Below are 22048 nucleotides of genomic sequence, written 5' to 3'. Positions count from 1 at the left end.
ACAGGAAGCCAGACAAATTACAGGGTAGAGCCCATGTCATGCAGCAGTAATTATCTGCAAGCAATAGACACAAAACCTCTCCAGTCACAAGAGTATGCGGTGGCTGGTTAGAATGCAGTATCTTTAAGATATTAGCGATTGTGTTTCCATCTGCAGTCCGAGAGACTGTGACATTAGTGTGCAATTATATCTGAATGTAGAGGCACCAGGAGAGAAATCTGTCAGATCTCGCGGATCATTTTAGATTCCCAGAAAGATGTGTTTGAACAAACTCATCTCAAATTCAATTCTCACTTTGCTTATACTGTTACATTTTCATTTTCTCCTATCCGCGAGTAACTCCATTATCTTTGACTCTCCGGGCAAAAACGTGTCACAAACACTTCAGTTCTCTGAAAATTATGACATTATCTCCGACAGTCATAGCAAAAAATTTCTGTAGATAAATAGATGTCAGTGACAGTAGTTTAACAGTTACTAAGTTGTAGTTTGGTAACTTGATTTTCTAGGAGAGACAGTGTCTTGTGTTCAAAAGTTAAATCAGTAATGGTGATTTTAAATACTCTTGCCTTCAGGGTTCCAGGTTTTGGGGTATAGGCGCTATTCGTGCGTCTAAACGTCGTTCTGCCAAACGTCTCAGCCTGGCGCGATCGCTGGATGACCTTGACGTAAGTTCTTTTTCCTTCCTCACCCTTTATGCTATGAATTTGAAACATGGAAAGTGTTTTTTCATTTTAATGCTCGGATGCTCTTCTGTCCTTCCCATTCTGGTTGGCCTGTATGTACAAAAATTACCTCATTAATGTGGACGTTTGAACCATACCCCCTCCCTTTTACACTTCAGCTTTTTTTCTCTTCTTTTTTTTAACCTCACATTTCCGTTGCCTTGAACTCTGTGTTTGCAAGGGATGGCTCACAAAGTGGTCTTTGTGTAAGCTAGAGGCATGTTCCTGTTTGTTTGGTGTCACTAATGAGCGCTGCTGCACGATGGAATATCATGCTCACATTTTCTCATATTAATGTTTCTGAGGAACCCTCTTTCTGCAGTGGGTCTGTGCATGCACGTATTACTTAGGCACACTGATTCTGATTCATATTCACAAAACTACACACACACGTGCTCTTATGTCTTGTAATTGTTCCGAATGCACACAAACAGGCGCAAAAATGATCCAGAAAGTGGCAGACTGTATTGTGGGTCCACATAGGAGCACACTTGCAGGATCCACATTGCACTCAAAACATCACACCACAAATCTGCTTCTCAGGAATGTCTCAACACACACTAAAGAGCACTGTTAATAATAATAAAATGTTTACCCCAAGATGTCTTAAGCTACTTTCTTAATCAGCTATAGATTATAATACCCCACCTCCCACTTCATCTCCTAATCCTCACTGTATGTTCACATGTACGAATCTGAGTAGCTTTTGTTTTTAAGCGAGGTTACAAACTTTTACCAGTAAAAAAAAAATTGAAAAAATTAAAAAGTGTATTTTTATTTTGTTTCATAACTTCTTGTTGGCTCGTGTGCAAAGATTTCCTCACCGTGCGTGGGTCTAACGGTGTGTTTCATTGTTTACTTTTTATGACTTACCAGAAATAGCTAATTACTTTGCATCAATCAAGAGTAAAATTGCCTCTGAGTATGCCATCACCCCTAGCAACTAAGACATCTCTTCTCTAGTGCTGTTATGAGGTGTCTATTCCTGCCTGCTGTTAAATTTAAAAGGGGATGTTTTGAGCTGTCATATACTCTGCTTGTACAAAATAACATTGGCTGAATAGAAAGGTAGGTGTTCTCATGCTTGAAGCAGTCTGTGAAATTATCTAATCTCTTCCCCCCCTTGTCTCTCAGCGTTAGTTTGATCTGTTACATTGTTTTGTAGATCTTTGATATCTTTGTTTTATCATCTCTATGCTGGTGGGACCTGCAGTGGCACAAACAAAGAGAGGCAGGCTTAGGCTAGTCTCAGTTGGCTCAGTTAAATACAGCATATGTTTTGATACTAAGTGTTGATTATCTACAGACAAGAGTACTACATGACTTCTGTTAGTAATTACATGCTATCTAAAAGATAACTATAGCTTCATTGTCTGAAAAATGAAGCCATTGTAAAAGAGCTTTTAAACTTGCATTCAAAACAGACAGCGGGCCTATTTGCTTAAATGCTAGTTTCAGGAGATTTCAAATAAAACAAGGTTTCATTTTGTAAATTAAGAGTCAGACTAACAGCTTTTCAGTCTCAAGTAGTTAGTTTTTCTCAGTTTTGCACTCACATTTACGTGCCCATTACTCCTGGTTTCAAAACACCAGCAGTGCCACAGTGAAAATAATGAGTTGTGAGTATCACAATGAGATTTCACTAATTAATGGGTAATCTTATGGTGGCTGTGTCCATGTTTTATATATAATCTATGTAGGAACACTATAAAATGACAGAAAAATGGAATACAATGAAATGAAAAAATGTAACTTTGCTTGTTTTGAAATATAGGGCTCATTTTTTGTGCTGTGCAACAATATAAAACAAAATGGACAGTTTAACGATTCTTTTAACATCAGTGTGAGTATTTCCAACTGACGACACTAACGCCTGTAGCTTAAAGAAAAATATTGCTCATCCTTGCTTAAATTAGAGCTGAGCTTCATAACAGGTTGCTGTATTGTGGGTTTGTTTGTCTTTGTTTCATAATGTGCCAAATGTTTTCAGCAGGTGGCAGTTTAAGACCCAGACTCTGTTTTACAGAGCTGTGCTTCTACATGTAGAATGCGGTTTGCATAGGCCCTCCTTTAATAAGATGTCTATATGATGATATATAGCTGCATATATTGTTCAGCATTAATGGTGCCTTCACAAATGTGTATTTTACCCATGCCACATGCACTAATGCACTTCCACAGATCGAGCCGTATGATATCACTATTCTTTAGTCAGTATGATGTGGTGTGTGTGATTTCCAAAAATCCCAAATTCAAATTTTCAGTGATAAAATCTGTTTTTAATCTGCAGTATTAAGTCACGGTACTGCTATACATTCCAAATAATAAGAGTTTAGGGAATTTATGATTTTCAGAGACTTTTCAGTGTGCACCTCGGGCTCTGCTCTGGATTTTAATTTCACAAGCTTTCATCTTGCAGTCATGGCCAGATATCAGGTTTTCTATAAGCAACTCTGTTCTCCCATAGCAAATTAAAGCCATCCAATGGCACCAATTTGGTTCTTATAGACTTACACATATGCAGAATTGGGTGGTGCCTCTTAAGCACCAGATTTGGAGAATGACCTGTTCAGGAAATGATTTTTAGCATGGGAATCTTTGAAGAATGAAGTGAAATTTAAGGACTTGTTTCCCCCCTACTTTGAAGGTTGTGGTCCCCTTCAGAGCAAAAATAAGTGACAAATGATGGACACAGCAAGCTGATGCACTGTAGTAAACTCTTTACCTCAGAAGACTCTTTAACCTCCTAAGATCCGAGCTCTTCTACGGCATGCATTTTTAATTTCTCTTTGATATTTGGGCATATTGGGGCCCGATGAATGTAAAAACAAAGAATTACCAGATTTTTTTTTTTTGCCTTATTTTTGTTTTTATGAAAAATTAGAGCCACATATGAGGATATTTGTTTAAAATCTTGATAGAACAGTAGCAGTATAATGTCTTCATAAGTGGAAATAAGGCCCTTGTAGAGCAAAATTGAGTATTTTGGTCTAAATAACCCAAAATGTGATGTCCAGGTTAATACAGGGAGAAACTCCTGTCCAAGTGTTTGGTTTCTGCAGGATTTTCTGACTTGTGTATAGTTGTGAAGGACTGTTCTCATAACAAGCCTTTTCAGAAAACACACGATAAGCTCTCATTCAGTGCATCTGGACTCACAATGACACTGTGAGGCTCTTTACGAGTTCCCCCTCATGGATAACTTCTGTATGCGTTCTTGTAGCATTTTGTGTCCATAACAATCTGAAACTATGGGTGACACAGTGGCCAGAAATGAGCATACTTCTGGAATCTTTCCTCACACGGCTCTGACATGTCATAGTAGTAGTAGTATTGTTGCTTTTCAGTGTTTGCCTTCCTTCTTCACCAGAAGAAGAAACTGCTATATAACCCTGTGCTTGTGTATGTAGTAATTCATTTTTTTTGCCCCTGCTGCTTTTCCCTCAGAGAGTACTCCGATGCTAAGCTTTTCTTCGTGCTGAAGAGCGTCCTGTTTTGTACATCCTTGTATTATTTCTCATTCAGAGCCCCACTGCAAACCCCCACCACTCCACACACCCACACACAGCCCCCCACATCCCACTGCCCCGGTGCTGTAAGCCTGTGTCTCACTCATCACACACTCAGCTGCAAACAGATGCTTTGCGCCCTCCACGCTCAGCAGACGACAGTGTGTTCAACTTTGCAAAGATGACACCATTAGCTGGCTGCTGCGACTGTGCTCAATCTGACTATGTTCGGAGGTGTTGCGGCATTTGAGAACATCTGTTCCTGCGAGCCGTTAATGGTTAATGCGTGCCGTTTGATTCGGGTAAATTTGCTGGGGAAATTTTTTGCCTCTTTGCTCCGTGCCTGAAGTTTCTCCCTCTCCTTTCCTTTTAGGTGTGGAAACATTAGCGGCTTTTGTTTACATGATTGTGGGTAAGAGATGTATGCTGTGGGCGTAGCAGAAACCCAGACAGGGCATGAAGACACAGACGGAGAGGGAGGTAAATAGAGAAGGAATGAGGAGGAATTCACAGCAAAGAGAGCGAGAGAGGGAGGGAGAGAGAAAACGAGGGGAGGGATATTGATAGAGAGAGAGAGAAAAGAGAGAGGAAGAGAGGGGGAGCTTTTGAACTCTCAGTGGCTGTCAGGATTTTCGGCTCCTCTGCACGCTCTCTCCTCCCTCGCTCAGCTCTGCCTCTCTGCACTGCAAACACAGACTCGCACACGCACCGCGCGAGATCCAGCGGATGGACTCTCTTACACACACCAGGCGTGTGGAGTAGCGCTGAAGACGGGCAAAGCACACAGCGCCATACATGGAGCAAACTTTAACGCTCAACTCCGTAAGTCACAAAAATCCTGCCACGCGTGCTTTTTTTTGCCCATTTGGTGATGGCACCTTCATCTTTCACACTAGGGATGTCTTGGCTGCCACACTGTTACTTCTTCTTTGGGCTCTTTGTAGCTCCTGTTGTAGCTTTCTGAGCAGCATACAGTGGTTAGCTTGTGTGGTCTGTCAGAGGAATGTTTTGACCAGTGCCAGCTGAGACTCCCATGTGCTGTGTGACACACACTACACTGCTGTATGCAGGAAAATGTGGCATTGCGTCTAGATCAGGATGCACGACGACTTTAAATTAGATGTCGTACTGAAAGAGTTTTGTTAAGTGACCCGGAGGCTTGTTATTGTAAACTGCATGGGGCCTTTTCAATGAAGCGCGCTCTGTTGCACTTGCCCCGAGAAATGACCCTTTCCGCAGCGAGTCGGCAGCACCGGGAGAAGTTCGATTAGCTGAAGCGACGTTGAGATCCGGCGTCGTCGCTGTCGGATGGTATTAAATCGGCAGTGAATTCTCTGTAGCTTTTTATTCTGAGGGAGTCATCTAACAACCACAGTTTAGTCTGAACTTGAAATGGTTGCCTGTGGTTTTACCTTGCCCTTATTTGCTTTGTGCAGGCATGTCTTCGTGTTTGATTCACCAGCCATCTCTATAACATATCTTTCCTAACACATTTCACAACTACTTTCTTTGGTAATGTGGAATCATACATGAAACTAAGCTTTAATGACTAGTGATTTAGTCATAGATGCCATACTTCATTATGTAAATTTGTGCCCTATTTTTTTGGTTATTATTTTTTAATGCGGATGTTGGGACTTGAGAAGATGAGCAGGTATCGAATCTTCCTGTGAATTAGCAGTAGTGTAAGGAGAACACGACACACTTTTATGTCTCTGACATCACATGGCCAGCTCTGTTAGAGTGGGTGGACAGCTGTGCTCACGATATTTGTCCTTAGGCTACACACACACACACACACACACACACACACACACACACACACAAAGCCAGCAAACAAAAATGGTGCATTAACACAATAAAAGTTATTTTGCTGTCCAGCTGCTCTGTGTTGGAATATGCAGCGGCCTTTAACCAGCTGAACAGATGTGGCTGCGGTTGCTGACTTTGCTGTTTGACCCAACTGTAACCACGGAAAATACCCGCTGCCTCACCATCTCTAAATGCAGGCGTACTGCTGCTCCACTCTTGGCTGTTGTCATACCAACATCACTTAGCGACATTTGAGACTATGGGAGTTTTAAAAAATTGTTTTTTTAGTTAACCACACAGCCCTTCATCAATGCCTGTTGATTTTGTATGCGTGAATCAGAACGCTCTGAAGCTCATACATTCCCCTCTCTCTGTTTACCTCGCTCACTATTACTATTATTATACTTATCTGCTTCACTGAAAAGGAACCTACTGCCAAGGGTGTGGAGGTTATTCAATGAGGAACGACTCTAGAGCTGCCAGACTTTTTTTAACCTCCTTGGTAACAGTTGAAACATGTCTGGTGTACAGTGGACTGCTCGTTGTGTTCAGCTTTTTACCTCTCGCATGAAGCTCAGATAATGCCGGGGCATGTTTACTTCCCGTATGAGACGTTGAGCAAGGCTGCAGACAGGCTTGGAAAGTTAATATTGTTGGCATCTTTTTGGCCTTGTGTTGGCGCAAGATGATGCAGAACCAGGCCAAGGTCTTGTCGATATTACACTGTGGGAGTCATAAACATGGCCCACTGGTGAAGCCTAAACACTGACTTTACCTCTTAAACATTTTTTAACATCATCTTTCTCTGGTCAACATCAAATGTGGTATTTCCAAAGCCTGGTTATTGCCTGATCTTGTTATTTTTGGCTGTGTAAAATACCACTTATTACTCAGTTTGCAACCTACATGTGTTAGGATGTTTCAAAGAAAAGGTTAGCCAAATTATGTAGTGCTAGATCATTCTCATATTGTGTAGTAAAGTTGACTTACTGTACCCTTTCTCAGTGTTTTCCTTTTTAAAATGTGTATATTGTTGCAGTGGTGGATGCCCAAGTTAAATATGGCCAGAGTATTGAATAATTAGGTCAGGGTACATACAAGTAACCTCGGTGAGTCAAAAGCTCAGGCTTCAGGCCTCTATAAAATGCCCAGTTTGAGAAAGTTTTTCAACTCTTGGCTCTCACTGATGTCACAGAGAGGGGAAAATCCCTAATATAGTCATCTTCAGAGCACAGCTTTTCTAGTTAGGAGGGGCAGCCAATCAGAAGAAAGTCTTCCAATGATGTCTGCATCAAGGCCCAGTATAATATAAATAAGGATTATTTTGAACTGGCAGTCATGCAAAGCTGCTCCAGTAGATGCTGCAGTTAAATGATGATGGTGATTGTTTTTATAGGTCACCTTTAAACAGAAGCTGACTGATTGTTTTCAAAACAGAAATAACTGTCTGACCTATTTGTAATTTTACATTGTGAGCTTTACCATACATCCTTACAATCTACAGGACATCTTAGGCCTGAGTGATAAACATTGGACCAACTTGCCTTCACTTCTTTCCCATTTCACTAAAGTGGCTTTGGGTTCCCAGCATGACCAAAGGGATTAGACAGAGGGGTTTAAGGTCAGTAGGACTTAAAGAGGAAGTAAAGAATTATGCTACTTCTTGTATTCTGCAACATATGGCCTTGTTACATTTCCAGATGGCAAATAGTATTAGTATAATCTTATCGTCATAAAACAAATGTAGCCATACACCCAGACTTTTCAGAAAACTTTAAAAAAAAAATTCGTTTGGTAAAAAACTGAAGGGACTGTGAGCTAATTATAGGTGTCTGGTTTCAGGTTGGAAAGTCCATTTCTGGTGGTTTTTCTTTCTTTCTTTCTTTTTGTGGAAAAGAAAGGGAGCAGCAGGAGGGTGTGGTCGCGTCTTATGTGGTTTACTCACCTCCAGCCCTCCAGGCTCATGTGTACACAGCCCTTTCACTGTGATAATAAACTGCTGTGGGAAAGGTCCTGATCACTGGTTTTGGTTGCCTTCTCTGAAGTTGTTCTGTTTTTGTGGAGTTCAGCTGTGAATTGTAAATCGAAAGGCTTCTCATTTGTTGCTTATTTTGTATGCGGCCCTGCTTTAACACTGTGTTACTTTACAACAAATAGAGTTGAAGTCATGTTTTCATGTATGCTTTTAGGCTTGGTGGTCAGACCATTTTCACACATGATGGCAACCTGTGTAATTAATTTTATTACATTTTCATCATTACACAGTAGCTCTGAATATGAGAATGCAATGTCATGCATGGAACTGTATTTATCTCGAGTATAAGCCAGTTGATGATCTAATGGTTAAGAATAAAACAGGTCATTGCTTTCATTGCAATTGTGTGTCTGTTTGGTTTAAAGGCCTCGTGTCTAAATCAAACAGTAATTTCAGTAGTGAGAACTGATCTGACAACACAATTCTGACCATCCAATGAGTAAAGCAAAAGCAAAGCAGTAGAGTAAACACATCAATTTATAGGAATGCTAGAAGTACCTTTCAGCTTTTTAAAAAATAGCAACAAGCGCACAAGCACACGAGTCGCACCACACAAATCATACAAATGCCAGTTTAATCCAGACAGAAGCAGAGCTTTACCCATCTGCTCTGACTAACCTGTAATTATTGAGGAACAGGCAATAGATTACTGCTGATCATTGGGATTAAGAGATGAAAGGCAGCGTACTGACGGTCTCTTCCATGTAAATCACTCATACAAGTCTTTGAAGAGATAATTTGTTTACTAAATGGAAACTAAGTGGACCCTTCATGTGGCTAATAGCCAAAGGCCAGACATGTGACATTTCAGCAGCATTATACTGTTATGGATTGTTATCTGTTTAAATAAGAAATCGTTTCACTTAAACTTCCCAGAGGTCAGTAGCACAATGGAAATGTTGGCTTCCTACTCACGCTGGAGGATGAAGTGATCTTTGTATGCATGAATAACACAACAAGCTTAGATCAAAATTTCTAAATGACATTTACAGTATCTTCAGCAAGTTTTTTTTCCATGTATGTTTTTGTTTTGTGTTTTAATCTAAATTATTTCTGTGGAATAAGCAGATGGCGAGATGAGATAACAGTCTTGATCAAAAAGACGATGCTTTTATTCTTTTCCACTCCTCTGTCAGTATAATGGAATAATTACACATTAACAGAGACCTTTTGCTGTAATGGTTTTGCCAAGTTTATATCTAGAAATAGTGGGGAGGAAAACCAAAAAACATTTTATTTTTGTCAAATTCAAATGCTGAATGGTTTGAGCAGTGTTTTTTAGCGATGTCACATGCCTTCTAACGTCATGCAAGAATCAACAAGTTTCAAAACTGTCACTGTAAAATCAAAACTAACCAAGAACATGTGAAGCTCAGTTGGATCACCAGTCCAGCCTTCATTTCTGGGCCTATTATGGCAAACAGCATTACTCAACAGTGCATGACATTAAGTCACAAATATGACTGTTTGCTCTGTACAAGTCCTCAAATATCTTCTTCTCCGAAGGGTCTGAGTGTGGTTTCACAATCCTTGAACCACAGACATAACAGCGATACCAGATCTTACGAGACGGTCATTGTGTTCGTGTTTTTCCCATTCCTGCCCCTTTTGCATCACATAACCATGCTGACCTCATCAGATCCTCGCTAATTTGATAGGACGGCCTTGCAGATTTGTCGTGACAAATAAGATTATCACAGTAAAAACATTGGATCCTCTAAAAATCAAACACAGTGTTGCCTGTCAGGAGTTTCATAATTTTCCAAATCAGTCCCTTTCCTTGTCTCCCTACACTCCTTGCATGTTTGGAAAAGAGATGTGTCTTCCCTCTTATCAGCTGCCGCACCCTCAACCTCCCTCCCTCAAAAGGAAGTTGCCTTCATGCAAGGCGCTTTCTGATGTTATTTTCAGGGAATAGTTTGTCGGCAGCCACAGATAGCAGGCCTAGATTATTTTCCGTCTTGGGTCAGGATTGGTTGTTTGAGAACTTACCATGCAATTAGTCTTGTGACAAGCAGCACTTATTGCTGTTGTAAAGCCTGTCTAGAAATCTTTCGTGTGTTGATTGAATTAAGTAGAGGCTCAGCACTCACACAAAACCTATTCACTTTGTGGCAGCAGACGGCTTCTTCAGCTGTGAATGCTGAAGCAAAGAACAGAAAAAAGCTCTTTCTCAAGGCATTTTAACATGCTTTGCTCTTGTTGTGTGCTGAGACGTGCTCACCTGGACGCAGAAGGTTTTCCGCCCGAGGGAGGTCAAAGGGCAGGAGTAGACTTAAAGGGCTGAGGAGGGCTGTTCTGTGTCCTTTGTGACAGGAGCTATGGATGACTCAGCTCTGCACCAAAAATAGCTTCTAATTACTGCATGACAGATTTTATCCTTGCTTTAAAATAGAGTCCCACTTATATTGTTTTTTTTCATGCCACTGCTGATTTCTAGGGAGCAAAAAAGTTCCTGATATCTCTCTATGTGCAGATATTCTTGTACTCTTATACTGTATTTGCTCTCACGACAATGAGAGAATCTGGTGGCTCTGTTAAGTTCTTGTCCACTTAGATGAAAATGCAAAATGAGTGATCAACTTCATCCTATGTTGAAACATTGTGGTCTCTTCTAGAACCATAATGATATATTGACATGCCAATATAGTGGTCGATATTAGCCGTTTTGTAATATGTGTAATTGTTGTCTGTTGTGGTTGTATTGAGAGTGTCCATGTGAGGATAGATAAATGACGACTGCAGAACAAATCTACCTATGGGTACAAAAAAGGAACCTGAAACTGTTTGGCGATAGATGGGTATCTGTATTTATGATGGACAAATTCTAAAGTTAAAAATGTAAAAAAAAAGAGATGGGAGACGCAGCCTTTAACCAGATTATGAGTATTGACATTCCATTTGTACACCAGAGAACACTCTATGGCTTGCTGTAATAACAAAGCAAGATTATGTTTAGACCATATTATAAGGATTCCTAACTAGCTACACATACCAAATGTTTAAATCGGATTTTGTATTTGTTAAGTAGTTTGTTGTTTGGGGTTTCACTTGCCCAATAATGTACATTTATTTAAGAAGAATGGAAGTTCATACAGTTCAGTCAAATAAGGCAACAACTAGGGCAGCCTCATGTCACACCATAAATTTCTAGGTAATATAAAAATCTCATATCATGACATCAATGATAAATCAATGTCACGCATTTATGTTTGCTAGTGCCCACAACAATGAGACAAGCCCAGACATGTCTGAGAATGAGAGGCCTTTGTCAGCCTCCGGTGACAATTTAGGACTGAAAAAAAGGCAGCTTAAATAACCTTAAATAATAAACTATACTCTGCAAAAAGTAAACTGTAAAATGTTTTCACCAGCTGAGTCAAAAACACAATGTCGACTCAAATCCGGCTATGAAGGCACATGATGAGGAGAGATGCTAGTAGCTGGTGATGTTACTCAAATGTTCAGTATTTGTTTTTGTTTGTAAATGTATGTAAATGTCATATGTCATCATTTCTTTGAGACATTGCAATCTAATGTCCCACTGCTAGTAACGATGAATGAGGGAAGGCGCTATAAGCATTATTTATACTGGCTAGCAAAGGTTGACTCACTTAGTTTATGGTTTCAATCGCTACTTTTAAGATTTCCTGAATACAGAATGAAACTTATAGTTTTGGGTGATTTTATGTTATCCAGCACTTGCTTGGTTTAAAACAGCAGCCAGAATACCAAACTCAAGACATTTAAAAAAAAGTCCGATAAACCATTTTCACGCTGCCTACGTCCATATTATACAGTTTCTAGTTCTATCCTTCCAAAAACAAACAAAAAATAAGAGTAAATTTAAAGTAAGATGAACTGACAAAGAGTTGTAAAAACAATGCCAGAACACTTCATACAGATGGCACTTTTATGTTGGTTTCTAAATTCATCGAACAGCTCTGCAGGATAAAATGTGTAATACCACAATTTTTACATTATGTTTTGTAAAACTAAAGAGCAAGCACAAATGCTGACATCAGTAAGATAGACAAACCCTCTCCAGCTGACATATCAGCGTGGCTTTACATGAAAGCGTACACATTGAGCCTTTTAGTTCTGCGCTACAGTGTAAAGTACAAGAAGGTACTTTCATCTGCTCTGTTATTTCCCGTGGGGTTACCATAGCGGATGGATCCGCATATTTGATTTGGCTCAGTTTTTTACACCAGATGCCCTTCCTGATGAAAGCCTTCCATTTATCCGGATTTGGGACCGACACAAGGACACAAGGACTACACTAGCTTGTGATATCCTGAGGTTGGGTTTTGTGTCCCCACCATCATGGCACTGAAGTATACAGAGAGATTATTGTGCTCAAAACTTACAGCCCAAATCTTAGTTGTTTGAGACGTTCCTGGAGCTATGTCAGCCCAGTCTAAAATCATAACAATTTTCACATGTGAGCGGCTTGTCTTATACATCTCCCTTTTTTCTTTAAATTTCTGGATAAAAGCAAGCTCTAGTAAACAGATTTATTAAATTACGGGCAGACACTGTTGCAAGATTTATTTATTTTTTGTGCAGAATCCTTTCAAAAGATCCAGTCTAAAGCACAGTTTGTTTGTTTCTTTGGGAAGTGTGAAGTGCACACCAGATGATGTAAGGCTTTGTTCAGACCAGTAAATGTAGTTCCCACATTCACTTCAGGAAGACAACTTCATTAATGCAGAGGGCTTTACGTAGCAAGCTCTGGCAGGAAAAAAAGGACCATATTTACAAAAAACTTAACTAAATGACATTACGTGTAAGTGTTTTGCTACATCTTACAGCGAGAGGGTGTTTCTCTTAGATAAATGAAGAGATAAATGAAGGTGCGAATTCCTTGTGGATTAGTTTGGAGCAAATTGGTAGGTCTTGGAGGCATGCACTGCGTGGGTGTTTTTCTGCTGCATCGGTTCACAGTACCAGGTGCTAAAAGCCTGGGTGAAACGGGATATAAATTGTAGGGTTTGTGATTAAATAAATTCACTCTAAGCCTGTTAAGGCAGTGACTGCTTTGAAACAACAACTCAACAAATGGATACACAGATTTTCCGGGATTTGCACTTTAAACACAATGAAACGCAGGATTGATAATAACATACCAGCCTGGTGCGTGTGGCACTGAATGGGGTAAATGGGGTAGTTTCATTTGCATTTGAGTTAATAAACGCAGCTGAAGATGTGCATGATCTCAAAGCAGATTCATCAACATGTGCTGCTTTTTATTTCCTGCCTCAAGATGCCTGAAGAAGATTTAAAATGCAGAAGAAGGAGCTTTTTGCACAGCATAAAGCAGCTATGGGCAACAGGTACTGCTATGTTGTTGTTGTTTTTTCTCGTAGCAGACTGTTACATTGAGTAGGTTTGCTTTAGTCTGAACATCTACTAAGACGGCCTTAAGCTCCCTGTCTGACAGCATGTCAAACCTGAGTTTGACTACTTCTGAAACTTTTTAAAAAAAACCATGCCGGGTGTGTGCAGGTTAAAACGCACAACTCAGGTTTTGATACTACAGGAAGTGATATATGTGTATATATGTGAGAGCCTGCAAGGAGAAACTGTCCAAAGATGTGCATTCTAGTGTATTTGAAACAATACTCGGCAATTTCTTTCCCTCATTTCTATTTGTTTTTAAATGCATTTACATACATGAGCGCACACCCACTCCAGATAGCCACAAGAATGCCACTACCACCCCTAACCCCACCCCCAAATAATCAGCACAGCCATTCAAATGAGATGTTTAACTTCCAAAGCGATCGAGCATGCGGAGATTTAATAAATAGGAGAAATCTACCATGCAAACCAAGCTGTTAATTTTGCTGAAATGAGTGGATGAGATACAGTGTCTATTAAGTCCGACGAATGCTTGGTCATTTGCCACAGGAAAACCTCAGAATGAGCAACCCCTGCTTTAAGAATAATAGCGGGTCTAAAAACAGTCGACATGTTGATTGTAGAGATTTGCCAGTTATGTGGAGGCACAGTGTTGCAGCAGAGCAGAGAGGAGTGATGCCAGATTTGAAAGGGGGAAAAAAAAATCTTTTTCTGGTACATGAGCTTTAATAGCCAGCAGAAAAACGCCAGTTGACACGGCTGCCATTTGGAGTTTAAGAATAGCGCTCTGTGACAGCGGATAATGAAGCTCAGGATTTGGCTTGTGGACTACAAACTTTTATTTTGATTAAACAAAATTCATATGGTCTCAATTTTAGCTGACTGGGTCATTCTTGTCTCTCTCTCTCTCTTTTTTTTTTCTTGAGTGAATTGAGAGAGGGAGCGAGAGGGAGTAGTGCCCCAGCTGGAAACAAAAGAGGGGGGAAGGCCGGTGTGGTTTTCACATAGCGAGCGCGCGTTTTTGCAAGGGGAATAAAAGGGGGTTAATTCATCTGATTCCTTCATGCCACTGTGGCAGAGGCTGTATGTATTGTCAAGCGGGTTGCCGTAGCAACAGCTGCAGAGTAAGGAAATCTTTCTTTCCTCTTTTTGCACCCCCCCCCCCCCCACACACACCTTCTTTCTCTCGCTTTCTCTCTCTCTCCCTCCCTCCAGTACCTTGTCAGATTTCTTCCTCATCCTCCCTCCCTTATTCCCTCTTCCCAACTTGTACAAACATGCTTTGCAAAGTTTTGGGTGGGGAATGTTCAGGTATGCGTTCACACACACACACACACACACATATTTTGTCTGCGTGCCGCTGGTGTTGCAGACTAGGGAACAATGAGTCTCAAAAAGAGACTTTCCTTCAAGAGGACTTGGAACTTCAACACTGTAAGTAAACAGTGGCTTGCCGGCTGAATCTCCTCTTCCTCTCCTCTTCCTCTCCTGTGTGAAATGAGGAGACTACTTGTGTTCACTCAGCTGTTTTTGTCATTAATCTCCCTCTTTGTCGCTCTTCTCACTCTCTCAGTCAGAACAGCTGTTTGAAGCGGCAGGGACTTGTCGGCTGTTTTGTTTTGTGGAGTGCTGGAATCGGCCATTATTTGTGTTAAAGTTTAGACCAGGCTTTTTGTACAGAAGTGTGAGGGATTTCTGGAAAGGCAACGTCTCGACCTAACTTTTTGAGGGCAGAGACGTGCCTAAACAAGCTCAAAAGATAAAAGAAGTCACTTTTTAAACATGTGAAACACACTCTGTGAGAGGTGATAGCGAGTGTGATTAACTAGATGTTAATGGAGTTGGTCCTTCAACCATTTCACACTGATAAAAGTTTCAGTTGTGGTAGATCACAAACAAAGATCTGTCGGTGTGATCCTCTACGTTCCTTCAGCATGTGGTGTCTTGAGATGCCAGACTGTATGGCGTGGGGGGCTGTACCCGAGTAAAGCTGAAAGAGTGGTTTCCAGCTGGAGAGCCAGATCGTGCTTTGTTTAGAGCCAGCAAGCTCGCCATGACTTCAGTTGTGATATTGGCCATTTGGTTGACAGACTTGCAGCTTTTTAGGGGAATTCCATTTGGGAAATGGGGTATTTTCACTTTTGACTCTATAAAAGGGATCAAAGAGGGCCTGCAGTGCTACTGCGCCACCCACAGTGCTCTTGCTTGTCACCAGAGGTGTCAACAGAGGAAGGAGGTGTTACTGACTAGAGGTGCCAGGGTCATCACTTTGGCCTCATTGTTAGAGACTTGTGGGCAAGGAAGCAATAATGAGTTGGAAAAACACAACACACTGACATGTGTGCTTGTGTGTGGTCTAACTCCAGCAGCAGATATCATTTTGGCTTCTTATCTTGCCAACTTTTAGAAGTACACATTTGTACATGTGTCTTTGTATTTGACAAAAAGCTTTTAGATAATAAGTTAGTTTATTCATGTATGGAACCACTTCTGCAGAAATCATTATATTTAAAAAGAGGAACAAGCTGAACAGCCACATATTTGGTGAACCCATGGATGAGATTACAACTCCACTGAAGAGATTGAGAAAAAATATCTTTCAATCGTGTTATACATAGTTGCATAGTCTGCCCACCAGAGAACACTCTGCACCTTCCCTGTTAAAAGAATGCTGCAAAAACCCATGATCTGAGGTGAGTTGAGCAGAGAGTGTATATAAGTAATCAGCTAAACATCCAAATTTTGGGAAAATCCTTTGATGTTTCAAGTGTCTGAAAGAAAAACAAATATCAGCCAGTATATAGCAGTTTTAAACCACCAAATATCGGTATGTGTCTTAAAAATTCTATATCAGTCAGGCTCTAGATGACATGAAAATTGATGACATGAGCTTCCGAGTCTGTAAAATGAGACCAGTGCAAACCTTCATAAGTTCTAATGGCCAGCAGGGGGGTGACTCTTCAGCTTGCAATAAGAAGTGCAGTTGTATAAAAATTGGAAATACATGTGTGGAAAAATGACACAATTGCTTGCATATGTGTAACATCAGTAAGCACTTTCCTGAACAGTTTATGTTGTCAATAATTAGTTGCCACTCATAGCACATTAACACTAAGCTGTATCAAGTAAAGTGCACTCCTATTTACAATAAAACTGAGCGTAAAGCAGAGTATGCTGTAGGGTGGAACTGCTGTGTGATTAAAAGGGGTAGGAAAGTAAATTGACAGGGACCCATTTATGTCTTTGTTATACTTTAAGTGACCACAAGTCCGATTTGGTCTGTTTGGGTCCGAGTGACACAAACTTCGTCATCACACTGTGAGCCTGAGGTTCCTGTGGATGTCCGTTTGACCACGTGGACTTTACATTACAATGCTTCGACCTCAAAGACTTATAATAAGTATGACTAATCAGGTTGTGGTGTCTGTTCGTGCCAGCAACAGCGTATAATCAAGACTTAACATAGAGGCATGCATGCAAAAATAATTGCTATCTCGGTTTAAAGTTCGCTGTCTGGGACCTTTCGACCTCGTGAGCCACAGCTAACCCCCAAATCACCGATGTAAGAACTGCGTAAAGAACAGAGAGTCCTTCGACTTCTCAGTGAGTTACTCTCCTCCTCGCTCGTCACATCCGGTTTTCAGACGATCAAAATGTGGCTAAATGTTCAACTTTGCTGATGAACGTTTGGTGGTTGAAGGTGGTTATGGCACAGTGATGCAGTCTGTGTATTTTTGGGACGATCGCATAGACAAAACAAGACATTTGAACCCACTGCCTTGGGCCTTGGAAACGTCTTTATTTTGATAACTCGCTGTTCCATTTCAAAATATGACATGAATTTTAATTAAATTGGATAATAATTTATCATGTGGCTGTTAGTCGGATAAGATCAAATAATTAGGGTTTTGCAACATTTGAGTTTATTTGGGTGCTTTAAGACATTTAAGACTTTTCTGTCACTAGGATAAATCTGTCATGATTGTGGTTGGAACCAGGAGATTGCAACAAATGTCACAAGCGAGTGATTTATCGCTGCTCTCCCACTTTTTGTGTAATTTCTGCTCTTGCACAACATGGATAGTTATCTAATTTGTCATCCATATAGATGTGAGTATTGAAGCACCGAGAATAGCTAAAATGCTCTTTTCAGTATTTAACCTTTTGTTTGGTCCAAACCAAAATTCACGTCACAGTTTTTTTGGGGGGGGTTTTCCCACCTTTTTTTCTTAAACTGGACTCCAGCTGTGGTGCACTATATATTTAAGGTTTGAGGTTTAGCTGTTTTTAGACCCATAGGAACAGACAGATGGAGTGGGTGTTCTCTCTTTTCTCTCTTTCTTCTGTTTTGGCTTCACGTTGGTCCTCATCCTACCCACCCATGATTACTGTACACATGCGAGCCACCACAGAAGGGGTGGCTTTTTTGGGTGTTGACGATATAGGGGTTGGACTCAGCAGCAGAAGAGTTGTAAAGAAGGCTGTGATGGACAATTAGTGGTTTAGCGGTCTATGTCTGATAGAGCTTTTACATGTGGTCATTCCCAAAATGGAAACAAGCCGTCACGTCGGTGAGCATGACCGATCCCCCTAGTCTTTGTGCATAAAGTGAATAGGCTGCCATCTGAGGTTGTGCTGAAGCTGACTGATTTAAAGCTCCTAATTGAAAAATAAGAGTTTATATAATGAGTAAAATCAGAGCGGGGGGACAAAAACAGTCGATGTTCATTGTTTTCGTTGTTTATGTCATTCCTCTTATGATATTACAGCTCCACAATACAGAATTACGTGAGTGTACCAAAGCACAAAGTCTATTTGCTGCTGAAACCAAAGCTGGAGCGTGGCAATGAGAGCCTTGTTTAGTCGTATTTATCAGCTCTGAGTATTCACACTTTGAAGTGGCAGCTCAGAAAACACTCCTCTGGAAATAGTGCCTCCTTTTCAGATGAATCCTCCAACGCACACTTTTTTTCCTTCTTTTTTTGGAGTTTTCTTGGACAAAGCCCTAAGATTCTGCCTCTCATATCCTCCCCTGCATGTAAATATATATTTATGCTGTGGCTCTCCAGTTTGCACGTTAAATCTTTCTTTATTAGTGGGGTTTACACAAGCCTAACGCTGAGGCAGTGATTTTAAATTGAAGTATTGCCAAGTTAATATTCACTTATCCATGTTAAGCTCAGACATGGGTGGTGTTTTTATTGAGCCTTATTCTCTGGCTGTAATTAAACTCCAATTAGGGCTCTGAGTACAAATGATTTCCATTGTGAATTAATCCACATATTATTTATCCCAATCAATTCATCTTGCTTTGTCTCAGCTGAAAATGTGAAGATAGTCAGTCAAACCAGTAATCAGCTGGGGATTCCTAATGATAATTTCTCTCAGTCTGCTTTCAGTGTATGGGTTAATTCCTGCAGCTCTACATAAACTTCTAAAAAGACGTCCGTGCCCAGTAGGGGAGCTCATGTCATATGCCTTTCTTAGGGACATCTACACATGCATAAAACTGCAACTCTCCGAATTAACAAGTGAAAAGCTCATCGTTAACTAGTCTGCCTTGATGACTCCTGATCCTGTGACTTCAGTTAGCAGGAATGCGCACGTTAGTTCAGAGCTGTGGGTGGGGTACCAGTGTGGAGGTGTGAACAGCTGTCCATGGTACGGGTCGAGAGCCACCCACATAAAGTAATTGTGTAAGCCCCCCCCAAGGTCCAACCCTTTCCAAGCAGCACACTCAGTTTTACTTACAAACCAGGAGGACACACAGCTCACAGGGATGCCTGAATGGACAGTGCTACCAGCACAGCATTCAGCCTCTTGTGTCTGCGCAGGAGGTCACGAGGGCAACTTCTCACTCATGTCTCTCTTTGTTCTCTTCCAGTCTGCTGCTTCATCAGATGGTGGTAAGTGCAACTCTTTTTTTTTTTTTTTATGAGAGTGTGGAGAGGAATTCAATCTGTGTGCTTATGAATATTTACAATCTTAAAACTGAAGTCTTTTCAGCATTCATCGTTTGGTTCATTTTTGTTGCTTTTTTATTTCTCATTTTATATTCCGCCCTCAACACAGAACTTTGTAGCTGCTCAATAAAGTGACCTAATAAAAAGTCTTTTAGCAAGCATGATGTATTCGCTGTAGGCAGCATGCCTCGTTAACAAATGTTGTTTACCCAGCGTGGTTGGGTTGCTTTCATGGCTAAGCTTGGATGCTGTCTGGTCTTCCCTTTCATAGCAGTTTTAACAGCGCTTGCTAACAGGCTGACCGAGGCTGTGTTGAGGAGTGCAGCTCCGCTTCTTTCACAGTTGATGTGGATCAGACATGCACGGCTGTTTGCTTTCTAAAGCTGTCTCATTAGCTGAGCAGCCAACAGTGTAGTAAACATAGGCCCTCAGTCCTAATACAATAAGCCAAGTCCAAACAAATAGCTTGTCAGAAAACCTCAAACCAGGACTAATTTGACCGTACTGTTAAAAGAAATATGTTTACTCATAATTTATGGAAAACTAGTCTAATTTTAATTGGACATCTACTTTAACTAGGATGTGGTGTAGGCTTGGAAGGTCATACAGAGGCCACCTTATGTTTCTTTCCATTTGAAATGGGAATTTCCGAGTTCCCAGTCAGAATTTTTAATGGGAGCAACAGCCTCAAGTGGGACTTCCAACTCAGAAAGTCATACCTCCATTCCAGACACCTAGGAACCCATGAGTGACACCACTCCCCAGTTAGCTTGTTCCAGTTGTAATGTAATGTTAAAAAAAAAGAAAAAGGAAAAAAAAACATTTGTTTTGGTTCTTAGCACCACAGAGCCTGGTATTGCTAACAATACAGCACAGTACTTGTTTTTGTGTGCTTAAAAACAGCACGTCCTTGGATAGAGACTTTTCAGTGGTCTGCATATGGCAAATTTAGTGAGTCACAAATACACAACAGTGGCAGAAAGGATTAAAGGTTTTACGGGTTTACTACTGTTTACATTCACTGCTACTATCTTAGATTGTTAGCTAGCCGTGGGTGGTGCTGCCCTGACTTAACAAATTCAGGCGGTGTTCCACATTCAGATTCCAACTGAGAACTTCCAGCTTATTTTGGAACAACCCATCAGAGCGGCACCATTGAGCCCGACTTAACAATCCAAGATGGCGGCTGTGCTTTTAAACATTGGTAAAGCAGTTTGTGCTGCTGTACTATTTGTACGTTTGCAGTCAGTGCTACCACTGTTGTGTATTTGTGACTCGACAAATAAGCTACATGCAGACTGACCTGTGAAAGCACAGTTTTTAAGTGCAACAAAAAAAAAAGTACTGCATGGTTTTGCTAGAAGTGTTCCACCTCGCCAAGGAGCAAAATAAATCCTCGGTTTTCCGACACATTCCAGCTACTGGAATGTGCTCAACTTGGGAGTGATGTCACTACCCGAGGTAAATAGAACGCAGCCTTACTCACAGTCAGTGATGTCATCTGCTATTTAGAGTTCTTTTATTTTATTTGCAGATCTAGCCCACTCATGCAGGTGGATTGGCAAGATAAAGATATGCAGTACTACACCTTACTTGCCCCTGCTACCATTCCTTTCTGAAATGTAAAAACAACCGCTTAATTTCAGTTGCCTGCGCCAGCGAATTGACTTTCCACAGAATGACAACCGTGTATGTGTAACCAATTTGGCTGAGACCCTTTTTGTTCTTTTTGTTTTTACTGTGCGCTCCTCACTCGATCTGCTCACAGCTCTAAAGTGGCCATCTGCCGCCATGATAGCAGGTACTGTGTAGGCTGAGGCCACCACTTTAGCTTTGTACCAGCTCCTGTATTGTCACCCACACTTCCCTGTGGCCTTCCCTGTAATCAGCTGTGTCGCCTTTCTTTCCTCCTTTTTATCCTCTGCACTCTCTTTCTGCTGCTCCCTCGTGCAATGTGAGCAACCTCTGCTGTGTCTTTGTGCACTTCTTGCCTTTCTAGTCTAAAAAGCTTTAGGGTAAATTTTCCCCTCTCTAACAGGATCATTAATTTTCTGACAAATTGTGTGTTCTTTCCTTTATTTTAGATTTGCTTCAACTAAAGGAAAGGAAATTATTGAACAGGTTGTGAGAATTTTGAGTGGACTGCATGAATAGCATTAGCACGAGCGCCAGATGTGATTGATGTACCTACCTTTGGAAATTTCTGATTAACGAGGATCTCATTTCCATTTGCCATGGATTTAATTGCAGTCCAACTGTAGCTTTTGTTCTCAAAAACATTCAGTGAAGTTAAAACTGCTCAAAGGAAGTAAAACATACAAAACACCACTGTTATATTTAGAAAGGGTGAGAGGCCACCGTGGAGAATCTAGATCTGGTACCCACCCTTTAGCATCAGCGCTCTCTAACCTTTGCACTGCACTCTCCTGTCTCGCAGACTATAGTGGGATCCAGCTGCAGAGCTGCTGCAGCCAGAGCAGCCTGAACAGTAATGGCAGCCTTCCAGGAGCAGGCAGCAACCGAGGGGCTCCAGAGCAGCGTGTGGCCAGCTGGTCCTCCTGCTTTGAGCGTCTCCTCCAGGATCCCGTGGGTGTGCGCTACTTCTCGGTAAGCTTGGAGAAAGAATCCTTTCGGAGGTTA

General features: G+C 41.0%; 1 protein-coding gene across 1 annotated transcript in view; it reads left to right on the top strand.

Annotated features, from left to right (window-relative positions):
* The window catches only part of rgs12a (regulator of G protein signaling 12a), a 44218-nt gene that overhangs the window by 4181 nt on the left and 17989 nt on the right, over positions 1-22048 (top strand). The window contains exons 3-5 of the mRNA XM_085451312.1: positions 576-668; positions 19330-19351; positions 21846-22015. Of these exons, the coding sequence (XP_085307438.1) occupies positions 576-668; positions 19330-19351; positions 21846-22015 (285 nt within the window). The remainder of the gene's footprint in view (positions 1-575; positions 669-19329; positions 19352-21845; positions 22016-22048) is intronic.

The sequence above is a fragment of the Copadichromis virginalis genome, linkage group LG3, assembly GCF_057382275.1.
Source record: "Copadichromis virginalis isolate Kocher_CV1m ecotype Utaka linkage group LG3, C_Virginalis_male_GT1.1, whole genome shotgun sequence".
Classification (NCBI taxonomy): Eukaryota; Metazoa; Chordata; class Actinopteri; order Cichliformes; family Cichlidae; genus Copadichromis; species Copadichromis virginalis.
The sequence above is the reverse complement of the archived record's forward strand: the minus strand, read 5'-3'. Positions and strand labels throughout refer to the sequence as shown.